This window comes from Bombus huntii, chromosome 14 (genome assembly GCF_024542735.1).
Source record: "Bombus huntii isolate Logan2020A chromosome 14, iyBomHunt1.1, whole genome shotgun sequence".
NCBI lineage: Eukaryota > Metazoa > Arthropoda > Insecta > Hymenoptera > Apidae > Bombus > Bombus huntii.
In genome coordinates this window covers 1,065,958-1,078,392 of record NC_066251.1, presented here as the reverse complement: position 1 = coordinate 1,078,392, position 12,435 = coordinate 1,065,958, and the positions used below count along the sequence as shown (strand labels likewise).

The window sequence follows — 12,435 nt, the reverse complement described above, 5'->3', positions numbered from 1 at the left end:
GATCGGATGCCTGCTCGATCGCGTCGCGACACCCCTGGTTACGTTAGATACCTTTTCCGATTGAACTTCTCGAAATAATTAGCTACGCAGATCCCTCGTACTTAACACCGTTATACCTTGCATCGTCACCGCGTTCGACGCGATGTCTCGCCGACGTTCAGTTAGTCTCGTCAGGCATCGAACGACTCACGCTGGAAACACGTTTGTAACGTAAAGAGGTGGATGGAAAATTTCGTTCGACGTTGGTCACGAAGGTTAGAAATCGTGGCATAAAACTCGTACAAAACGTGTTTAGCCGCTTTCGCGATGCTTGGCAACGGTATCGAAATTGTTAGCGAAACATGGAACGTGTACAACCAGGACGCAGGGGACGGCAGACTGACGCACCTCTGAGCAACGTCGGCTCAGCGACGTACCTTTTCTACTTACCGGTGGAACAAGTCCACCGTACCCATCTATCTCGCCGAAATAACTTTCAGTACGTAGAGCGGGTACCGGCGGCGACTATGGCAATAAATCGATATAAGCGCGTAAGCCTCTTACCTACCTAATAGCGTAATATTCTGTCTATGAAGAATAATTTCAAACGGCGTGTGGAAAACGCAGCAGCGAGCCACGCGAAGAGCTGGACGGTGGCGTTGGACGCGTCGAAGAGTGGCAAAGCTTCGGAAAAATTGGTGCGAAAATGTAACGGTGGCTGTTTGCTCGCTCGATCAAACGAGAAGCTCCATCTCGTTCCATTTGTATCGGTAAACTTTGGTACGGAGAGGGAAAGACTCGCTCTCGTCGATGGAACGCGGGTCGACAGAGGCAAAGGGTTTTTTCCAGGTCGACAGAGAAGTGCGTCGACACACGGAGCCTGGCATCGATCTCGCCTGCCGCGGCCACGAGATCCCCTTTGAAAGATAAAGCGATCGTTGGCAGCCCCAGGTTGCTTCCTGTCGCGGATAGCCCAGAGAGAAAACACGATCGAATCGAACAATTAGCGTTCGATCTGGGTTCGCCGATCGCCTAAACGCCTATATTTGGTCGTTCGGTACAGCGAGTCTGAACATTCGGGTCTTCTTCGGCAACGATTTCTAGAGGTTGCTCCTCCGTTAGTTTGCAACGAGGTCTCGCACGATGTTTCCAAGGTTTCAAACAATCTCTGTATTACACAGTTAGTTTGCGCGTAGTTTACGCATCCAGTTCGGAATAAAAATCGTCCTTGTAGCTCGTCGAGAGATCGGTTCTTCGAGAAAGATTCCTATCCATCCGATCGATGCTTCGTAACCGCGAGCGTCGACGATTAACATGGAAGATTTATCGAACAACTTCTCGTTTGTTGCAGCACCGAAAATCCAACGACAAGGAGGTGCTGCTGCAGGACGTGAGCCTACACAGTAGCGGACGGTACAAATGCGAAGTGAGCGCGGAGGCTCCTAGCTTCAACTCGGTCAGCGCAGAAGCCAGCATGGAAGTCGCAGGTGAGCGAACCAGTCTGCGTCAACCGTCTCTCCTACTCTGATCTCTTTCCGTCTCGCTTTGAATCCGTCCCCGGGTTGCTCGGCTAGTTAATAATCCTTTGATCACCGCTATCGAGCCGCCGTAATTTGCGCCAAGCGTTCGCCATTTCCGAGTTTCGGTCTTCTCTGGTATTCGAGGGGAACGTAAACGGGCAGAAGGAAGAGAATCATCGGTCAAATATTTCCGCAGCGTCGTTCTGCGAGACGGATGGATGGATGTCAACGTTGGTCCAAAGTGGAATCGATCGAGCCAAAAACAGACTGTCGGCTTTCGCTCCGCTTTAAAATCGATCATAGGGACGATCAAGGTGTACCTGTGTACTGGAACGAAACGAGGATACCTGGCGACCCATTACCGTGAATAGCCGTCGTGTGGCTTCGGCTTTGGCTGGCTCGCGCTTCCATCAACCTGCACTCTAGACCTACGACAACAGAAAACTTCGATCTTTCTTTGGAGCGTTAAATTTTAGGGTCGCGTAAAGACGAGGCAAAGTCCGACGAATATTACGGGGATCGTAACGCGGAGCAGCAGACGCGTGGATGGATGGCAGCGGCGCGGAACGGAGAAGGAAGAGACGGGAAACTATAAACGAAAAGGAAAGGCTTCTCGACCGTAAAAGCATCGTCGGCTCGGTTCTCGGGAAAGGAGTCGCGACGCGGCAGACTAAAGGGCCGCGCACCGCCTTCGAAAGCTTTCCCGTGGCGTCTTCGAAAACGATGAAATTTCCTTTCCGCGTCGTGTTCCTCTTCTCGTAGTCCGGCCGCGCTCTCCGACCCATGCACGATCGATAACCCACCACGTACCCGCCATTACCGTACCTTTACCGACCTCGTGGAAAATTTGGTACACGGCAAATAACCGGCGGCCATCGTTCGTGCCTCTGCCGAATTCCTCGTTCTTCCGATCTTTCTCCTTTTCTATCCTTTTCTTCCTTTCGCTCTTCTTCTCCTCCTTCCACCCTCCTCCGTTTCCTTCCTTCCTTCCTTCCTTCCTTCCTTCCTTCCTTCCTTCCTTCCTTCCGCCAAGCATCCCTTCGTTCGAACCGCAAGTGTCGACGCAAACGAAAAGCTAACAAGAAACCGCATGCCACGGTCCTTCGAGCCTCTCTTTGCCAACGTTTACTCCACCCAGTCTAAAGTCGCGTAACCAAAGATTTTCGCGTTTCTCGTAAATTTCAATTTGCTGCTCATTCTCGCTCCGACGAGGAATATCGCGTACGCCTCGCTTCGAATACGCAAACTTGTTCGCGGTATAGGAAAGGGGAAGCGCGCGGATAAAGTCTCCCTCTCTCTCTCTCTCTCTCACTCTCTCTCTCGATAACGAGAAGCAAAAAAGCGAGAAGGAGAGAGGAGAAGCAAGGTCCCGTTGTAAGGCGAATCGTGTATCTTTGCGCGTAAGGTTGAACGCGACGCGCGAAAGGATCAATCCGGCAGCAGTCGCGAATGGCTTCGTTGAATATTCCAAGCGGGGTGTCGTGACAGCTTCGAAGGCTTATCGAGGGGATGAACTTTTATCGCGATCGTGCTCTCGAAAACGATCCGACGGCGGAACGTTTCCTCCAACTGGTCCAGATTAAATCTCGAGTCGCGAACGCTGGCAATCTTGCTAAGATATTCGAGAAATAGGAAGAGCTTCGATCGCGTGTCGATCGATCTACGCGACGGTACGCGTGCTCGCGCAATGGAAACGTCGGCATCGATCGTTCGAATCCGCGAGTGATTTTTCCCATGTACGATACTTACGTCGGATTTTCCGTTACGTTGCATCGATCGAGCAAACTAAAAGCAAGCGAAAGAGACAGCAGATGATTCGCGGTATTCCGAAACGACTGTCTAAATACGAAAAAGTCGTTGGTATTGATACGTGCAACGATCGAATCGAAAATACGTGTAAATTAGGTCGTTGGGGAAATTCGTAACGAAGAAGAGATATTTGCGGATAACGTGTCTTTATAGAAGCTTCTTTCACGGTAACGTTTCGCTATTTATAGCGGAATGGAATTGAATACATCGATTGATTTTATATTCGTCGGTACACAAGATTCTCCCTTTGTTGTTCGCAATCGTCTTTTCTCTCGGATATTCTTCGACTTTTCCCGTAATTACTGCATTTAAGAGAATTCGGCGTTCACTTGCTTCACAGAAGAATACCAAATGATTCTTTTTCAATCTTGGCAACGTTATGTCGTGTGTATATTTTCGAATCACTTAATATTGCAATACCGTAACGAGTGCAAACAAAGTGGTCTCGACCGTTTTAAGGAATGTCATTTAGTCGTCGCTGTTTCTCGCGAGAGATGACGTTTGCAGCGATTTATTTGACGCGTGACGGATCCTGCAGATGAAAATCTGTATCAAAGTTTTACGATAAAGCATTAACTTCGGACAGCAGTCAGAAATAATCGATTATCAACCGTATATACCTACGAATAAAAGATATACGTCGTACACGTACGTACGAGGAGAAGTGAATTTGACTTTGTTCGAAGGAAAACAGAAGGATCGTGAAACGCGTCGACTGGTTAATTATTTTTGTCGCAACGAAATTAATGCGACGGTTGAAACTGACTAAATTGGACAGCGTAATAAAAAATAAGCAGAATCGTGGCTTGTTCCCGATCAAATACTATACACGCAACAGATGAGTTCCTCCTTTGTAGGAGGATGAGCGTGGAAAGCGTCGTTGAATTTTGGTCGTTAACGAGGAGGTCCTTATCGTCGTTCGCGTAGATCGCGTTACAAAAAGAGCCTTTAGATTAGAAAAGCCACGAGACGAAGCGAGACAGAGAGTAGAGCGGAGCGTGGATAGCAGCGAGGAGAATAAGCGACCGCGCGTAAATGTTCTCGATGTGATTGCAGTTCTGCCGCAAGACGGGCCGTCGATAACGGGCGAGGAGAAGGTTTACGCGACCGGCGACGTCCTCGGACTGAATTGCACCAGCGGCAAGTCCCATCCCGCCGCGACGCTCAAATGGTTCATCAATAGGGAGCAGGTGAGAGAAACGCGAGCGTTCCGTTCGCCTCGTCGGAACTTCGAGAAGCGGAATCGTCGAATAGGCTTTTGCGTGTTCGCCGGTGTAATGGCCGATATGTCGAGAGTTATATATTTTAGCACGGCTCGAAAGTTATAGATTTAGACTTTAGAGAGAGACAGAGACAGAGAGAAAGAGAGTCCGAAAGCGTGCGGATAGGCGAACCGTGACGACGGTGCAAGACCTAGAGATCGTTAAACGGATGAGCGAGCGAGGGAAGACGCGGAGAGAGGCGCTCAGAAATGACGATGGCAGAGGCAACGATACCGGCAACGACGACGATGCTTGATGAGCCAAAGCTCCAATTAACGAGCTGTGGGAGAACGCGCGCGTAGTAGGGCGCCAGTCGACTCTACATCCGCCTCGCTGCACCAACGTGCCACCGCCAACCACCGCTTTCCGGGAACGTCCTCTTTTGCCTCGGCTACTCTCTGCAACTCGACGACTTTTCGACTCTCTCTCTCTCTCTCTCTCTCCCTCTCTCTCTCTTCTCTTTTCAGGGAAACGAGAGCCAACGAAGAATAATTCGAGAAACAGAGGCAAGGAGAGATTGCTCGAAAGAAAGAAACGGCGAGGAGGAGAGAAAGACGAGAGACGGTGGGCGGAAGAAGGAAATTCGGGCAACTCGGTTAACTGCTAATTAATCCGCGTCACGTAGTCGAAGAGAATCTAATTTGTCCGCGAGAAAAAGTCGGCCGAGTCGAACCGGTCGAACAAAAGAACGCCGCGATCGAATCTCGCGTTTTCGATCGTCCGCCTCTCGCGGTAGATCGCCGGGCCGCGAGGTCTCGTCACTCCGAGGATTTAAAAATATAATCCGCAAAGCGCAGGCAGTTGAAGCGAGTAGACACGAGCTCGCAAGTTGTGCGCGTTTAAAGATTACGTCGATGAACGTCGGTGCCCCTTTAGGGCTTCGCAGCGAATCGCGCGCGCCGCGACGGCACGAAAAGTTTCCTATTATCCCGCTCGTCGTCTCCCACCTCCGCGTTGCTCGAGCAAAACTTGCCAACCTTCTCGACGATGTCCATTAGGAGTTGAGCGAGTTTAGCGCGCCACTTAACGCGAGTGTAATATCGTTTCGAAAACGTTCTCGTCGTGACGACTCTCGAAAGATTCGGCGACAAAGCCGACGGGGATGGCCGCAAGAGGCCTTCGACTTTCCACGGCCCGCGGCCCTCGATCGCTCGCGTTCCGCCTCCGGCTGCACTTAATCTTCGATTCTCTTTCAATTACCCGGCTTCGGGCGGTCGAGCGAACAATCCTTTCTAAGGCTGCGCCTTCTTTCCTCTCTCCGGTCGTCATCGACTTTGGAATTTACTGAAACGCGTCGACGTGTTCGGCGGATCGATCGATCCGTTCGATCGGAAACGAGGAAACGAGAAAACGGGAAACGAAGAGGGAAGGAAGAGGAACGTTGTTAAATTGCGAGAGTACGCGCGAAAGAAACGAGAGATAGGAGGCTCGACGAAGTTCGGCGAAGGAGGAACGAAAATAGGACGGAGGCGCGATCAAAGGGATCGAGAGTAGCGGCGCGAGCTGAGGAGAATACGGCTTAAAAATGATTTAATTTCGAGGCTCGTTTATCTCTCGGTCTCCGGTCCGCTCCCCCTTTCGCGAACAGATTCACGGAAGAAGCGGATGAAAATGAAGACGAGGATGAAAAAGGAGAGGCGATATAGTTTCGATAAAACGAGGACAGCGTGCGCAGTGTCGGTTCCGTGCTACGGAATCCTTAGGACTCGCGCGCCAACCTTCAACGAGCAGATTTTCTCGGCAAACGTAGCTGCCGCGCGCCGGCCTTTCATTTCGCGAAAGCGAGACGAAGTTCTTTGCTCGGGTAGCCCGCGGCTGCGAATCTCGTTTGCTCTCGGAGGAAATCTCGTCGCCGCGACGTACCGCGGCCTTTCGACTTGGCGTTTCGATTCGAAGCGCGGCGCTTCCACTCGCTCGCCTTCCATCGCCGGTACCGACGGTGTCTAAAACATTTCCTACGCGCGATGAAATATTCGAATCACTTCGAACGTGATTCGGGGCCTGAATCTCTAGTTGGCGTCTCGATCGCCAATCACGAGACGTCGCGCGTCGTTTCGTTCTTCGTTCTCGCGAGCGTTGTCGCTCCTTTCGCTCGTTTCCTGTAACTCGTCGATGTTCGGTCGCGAGAATTCGACACTGTCGCACGACGATAAAAAGGAAGTTCGACCGGATCGTCGAGGCTGATCGCCCTGACGATCTCTCACACGCTGCAACTCGTGGAACACGTTCCGTCGCGTTTGTTTCAGGTGAAACCAGACACGGAAATGGTGTTCGAACAGCACGGACTTTATTCGGTGATATCCAGTTTACGACTGCAATTGGAACCGGATCACATCGCCGGCGACAAAATAAACGTCAGGTAATTCCGCCCTGGACAATCTCCTCCCCACCCATCACCACCACCACCACCAACACTCACCAACACTCATATCATCACCGCCACTCTGCCATCAATGCCATCGCTATCATCATCAACAGCCCGATTCGTCCAGCCCCGACGATTAATACGTCTCTATAAATTTTGTCGAAGATGCGAGGCGACCGTGGTATTGGACTCGATGTCGGACAAGCCACGCTTCGAGACGCGCACAACGGAAGTTTTCGGTAAGCTCTGCCTCGTTACGAACTCCACGAGAATTCTCCGTTCGGCTAGTTGCACGCGAAAATACGGCTATCGCGATATGCGTACACATATATGTGACAAGTACCCACACGTATATAACGGCTATAAACGTATATTTTATTTTCCAACGTGTGCATATCGTATAGATGCATTTGGTAAGACATATTTAATGACTAAATTGCGTGTGCGTAGTTCGTTACTCGAATGGCAACGATTTTTACCGCAGGCGTAAATAAACTCGATATTAATACAACTCGTCTATTTTTATTGAAACAGAGTTCATTACTGCACCATCGTACTTATTAATTCCATTTTGTATATTTTAATTACGGATATATCGAACTGTAATCGTTTTATTCCGCGTGTAACGATCATAGCTACGTATAGTAGGACGTTCTGACGAGATTAAGGGGCAATAGGCAACGTTAGGTTGTCCGAAGAGTGTCTTTCTTTTACAAACCCGTCTTTTGCAACGATACATCTTTATACAAACACGAAACCTGGTCTGTCGAACGTCGTGATCTTTATTCCGATAGAACGAAATGGTATTCGATAGAACGAAACGTAATTCGATAAAATAATACAAAACAGAAATCCATTATTTCCTTATAAAACGAAAGAAACTTTTCGGACGACCTAATAGTAAAAACCGACGTTCGTAATCGTCGAACTTTGTAGAAATATCTGGACGAGCTCTCAGTTTTCGTGTGCTTTGATCTCGGAATTAAAAGTCTCGAACCGAGTGCGCAAAATATATTTTTCGACGCGCCGCTGAATTTTGACAATTAATTTATACGAGCGACGAGACGAAAAAGCCTGAAAATCGCAGTCTTAGACGGCTGCTACGCATGCAGGGTGGTTGGTAATTGGTGGTACATGCGGAAAGGGGGTGATTCTACGCGAAAAAAGAAGTGGGAAATATAGAATAAAAATTCTTTTTTTTTAATTTTTCCATCGAGACAACGATCTACAGCGAGATCCGTTATAACGAGACGCGATAAAGTGCACGCGTACCGAGCCAAAATTCAAAGTCGGTTTTCTCGAAAACAAAGCCTCGAACGAAAAATTGTTATTCTATATTTTCGACTTCTTTTTTCGCGTAGAATCACCCCCTTTCCGCTTGTACCAACCACCCTGTATATCGCGAGTATTCGCCCGTATTTTACCGCTGAATACGTCTTTTACGTGCGTATGCTCGCGTGAAACCAGCCTTCCGGTTTCCCTTTCTCGTGTCCCACAACGCGTCTTTCGTTCGCTTCTCGCCGGCCGCGTTCTCTTTCGAAAAATGGACGAACGAAGGAGAAGCGAGAACCGTCGAAACGACGGACGCGTTAATTAACGCGTGCCTGACGGCGCGAGAAACGATTACCTCGTTATTTCCGAGCGAAAGAGGCGCAACCCCGTAGAAAGCGAGAAAGAGAAGGGGAAAGGGAGGACGCGAGGAGTCACTTTCGCAGGAAATTAAGCATCGTTCGCGCGCTCTAACGAATTAAGGATGCTTTACGATCGTCGGTGTCCGTGGAACGGACCTGCACCGGCCGCAAAGTCGGCCCGAGCTTCCCTCGAGAGGCGCGCGCTCGCCCCAACTACCAAAATTAAAACAATAATTTACGCTCGTTTACCTTTCGCCTCGGTTTCTCCTTTCTTTCTTGTCCAACGCGAGCGATCAATTGCGTACATTAGGTTACGATTACGATCGATGTAGATGGTTCTGGCTGACTAAGCAAATAGAATAAAAAGTTCGTCGAGTTAACGAAGCCCCGATATTTGAAATTTTACCTTCGCGCGGATTAATTCCATCAAACTCGTTACGCGTGTACGCGGTGGCTGGCGAAAATACTCGAATATTTCTAGGAACTTTCGCGTGTACATCGTAGGAAACATTTCGAAGTTTCGGAAACTTATGGAAACCTTTTACGAATACATTGCGTATTACGCACAGTATTTCGAATTTCATCGCCGTTGTAACGAGTTGCGAGTATCGTGGATGTAACGTTAGAGTTTCGAACAAACTGGAAAATCTATATTAAAGCTACGGATATTTAGTACAGTGACATTTTCGGCAATAACCCCAGGTATCGCTCTCTCGAATGGAGGTTCTGCCGTGCTTGATTATTTTTGGCAGTGCTTCGGAACATTGGTCGGTGGGAAAATTCGTCGTAATCGGAATCGTGGCCTTAGTTATGCTCGATCACGTCGCACGAATTCTACGACGACGAACGAAATCGCGTGGGTCGCCACGCGATTCGGAATGAAAATTAAAAGAGGTGGAAATAAAACATAATCGAGTGGAAGTAGCGTTTGCAGAGAACGATCGATCGCAAAGGGAATGGGAAATTTGGTCGCCGCCTCTCGGACGGGACGCCCGTGAAGGGTAAACGTCGGCCGAAATCGCCAAAGGGGACGATAGCGGAAGCGAGAGAGCTTCGCGCAAAGGGAAAAGAGAAAGAGAGAGAATGGCGAGCGTCTCGACGAAATTGCTCTTAACGATCTTCGATTTTCTCGTTAGACCGAGTCGTTCTTGGAAGCGACGTACGTCGCGTTGCCGCATTCGCCGCTCTCGCTCTCGCTCTCGTTCCTCTCCACCCTTTGCATCCTCGCGACTCTGCTACGTACCAAATTCTCCTAGGCCGAAACTTTTCGAGAAGATCGAGGCTAAACGTCCAGGAACAAAGTTCCAATCGTATCGGCTTAAAAACTTGAAATTTCCGCTTTGACGAACCTCGTTCGTAAACGTTGTTCTCTTCTCGCTTGCTTCTTCGAGTCTAGGTTTCCTTCGACTAATTGGCATGCATACTTTACCAGGCGATGCGAAACACTTTGACACTTTCTTCTTAATACCAGTGTTTCGTAGATCGAACTCGTTAAATTCGCTGAATACAAAAGTTGCATTTTTGCTCGGATTTCAAAAATCGACAGCTAAATTATCCGCCAGTAGCTTTTCCGCGTGAACAGCGGATGCCAAGGTGGATCGAACAGCGCGTGTATATCGAAAAGTAGACAAAAGTAGAGCGAACAGCTTCGAAGATATTTTCAGGGATCGGTTCAGTGGCACGCTCCGCGTTATTAGCAAATGGATTAGCACGCTGAAACGTATTATACGTATTTATAAAGACCTCGTCGAGGTTTTCGACGATCAAAACGAAACGCGTCTTCTGCTAAATGTTTCAGTGGAAGGACAGGGCAGCCTTGCAACGCCTTCCGTGTGCCTGACAGTAGCCAGCGCGCTACTTCTCCGACTACTGCCAACCTTGGTCTAGGAATAAGAGCGTGCGAACCGCGCGCGGCCGGCCGCGTTCGCGTCCACGAGACGCAATTGCCACGCGCGCGACTGGACTCCGTCGAGCAGGAAAGAAGAGAAGATGAGAAACACAAGGATGGAAGAAGAAAGAGACGGATGGACGATCATACCTAGCGATCAAATGCGAAATAATAGGGAAATATCGTTGGAACGCAGGATGAAAACACGGCAACGATCGAACAAACACGGAATTGGAAGGCGGGTCGGAACCGAAAAAATTTCGGTTCGCGGAATTAGCGAGGGACGAGTATCGCTTGGCTACTTGGCCGATGGGTGATGATCGATCGGGGCACCGGGGTCGCCGTGAGGCAATCGCGGGGCAGTCGCGGGCCCGGGAGAACGCGCGCGCGGATTATCATCCCGTTGGACGGCACGCGACTCGAAAATACGATTTACGAGCCTGTAAGCGGATTAATTTGGACGATTCGACGTGCACGGGATAGCGTAAATATTTGTCTGGAGCGCGTAGGGAAGCGAGTCGGCTATTCTTTCGCGGCGATTCCGATAGAAATCCGCGACGAGCGAGAGCCGCGGCCGAGCGAGGCGTCTCGACGATCCACCCCGCGCATATCCGTGTTTCTCTCGCATGACGCGCATCCGCGTAGCACGCAACGATACCTACGTGTACTCGTTATACGGCTTCGAAGCTTTTAACTCCCGTTGTAATTCCGAAAAGTCGGGACGAGATCGGTCGCGCGGTTCTCGCTCTCCAACCAAGAACGAACGAACGAACGAACGAGGAACCAACGGACTTTCGCTTGCCTTCGCGTCCGCGACTTCTCTCTTTGTGTCTGTATACTTTGTACATAGCTGCGACGCCTGCACGCGCGTACATCTGCCGTTATCTACGAAAACTAGGTACACCTCGTCGAACATTGCGATAGAGAAGAAAAAACATTGGATCGCGAACCTTATTCGCGCTCTCCGTAGAAACGTAGACAACGTGGCGCGGCGTTTTTCCAAAGAAAACCAGATCCGTCGCTCGTTTCCAAACGAGCTACGATCGGGGCTGCGCAGTCGAACAACTCTCCCCGAAACTACCGAAAATCGGACAGAGATTACGTACTTGTGTGTATGGCCTAATGTATATACGTATACATAATATATATATATATATACATACATATATATATATTTCGCATATTTAGTAAATAAATCGTATTTCATTACAAAAGCGATTCTCAAGCCCGACACGTCCCGCCGAATACACCGTGGGTTGGTACTCCTCGGGCTAAATAATAATATCACCTCAGCCGCGATTCACTGGAAACCTCGATCCTGGTATACTATACGATGGGTCGTTGGTGTTCGTTGCCTCTGGCCGGGCGTGTACCCACGGCCCATTATCTCCTGCCCATTTACGTGTACGCGGAACAGACGAGCGCGATTAGAAGATCTCGGCGTGTTCCGGTGGCTCGATCGGCTTTCGCCGTCGGACGTGGAGGATCTCCGGCTGTTCCAGTGGTCGAGAAAGAATTAATGGTCGTTCGTGCCATGGGACAATACGGGGCAGAGGACGCGCGGGGATCGTGCAAGGGGCGCCCCTTAACTCGATACCAGAAGGAAATTCTCGAGAGGATAAACGGTCGGTCGACGCGAACCGACGCGAGTCTCCCGGAAGACGATCGATGCTAATGGCCCGTGCCAGACCAGACCAGACGGCCTGCCTCGTCCTTTGAATATGTATCGACGCGTGCTCTCCCTTCGTCTTTCGTCGTTTCGCCTTTCTATTTTCACCTTTCGACGCAAACAACGACAGAGGCTTGTTCGTGCTCTCGTCTTCGTCTATCGGAGTGCGCGCGATACCTCGCGATTCTCGCGACGACGCAACGGTCCGAACGAGGAGGCGACGAGAGTGCCAACCATCGAATCCGATTACGAGCGGTTAGCATTCGGCGCCGGCTCGAATTTGCTCGATTTGTAAGCGAGCGAGTGTGTTGG

At 49.9% G+C, this 12,435-nt stretch overlaps 1 protein-coding gene across 4 annotated transcripts in view; it reads left to right on the top strand.

Moving 5' to 3' along the window:
* LOC126873561 (uncharacterized) overlaps positions 1–11,612 on the top strand; it is a 143,197-nt gene extending 131,585 nt beyond the window's left edge. For 3 of the 4 annotated variants that reach the window (XM_050634584.1, XM_050634581.1, XM_050634580.1), the window contains 4 exons: positions 1,331–1,466; positions 6,817–6,929; positions 7,101–7,174; positions 10,365–11,612. In XM_050634584.1, the coding sequence (XP_050490541.1) occupies positions 1,331–1,466; positions 6,817–6,929; positions 7,101–7,174; positions 10,365–10,608 (567 nt within the window). In that variant the 3' untranslated portion in view covers positions 10,609–11,612. Of the gene's footprint in view, positions 1–1,330; positions 1,467–4,364; positions 4,499–6,816; positions 6,930–7,100; positions 7,175–10,364 lie in introns of all 4 variants that reach the window. The other variant, XM_050634583.1, reaches the window with a different exon arrangement.
* Positions 11,613–12,435: the final 823 nt, after the last annotated feature.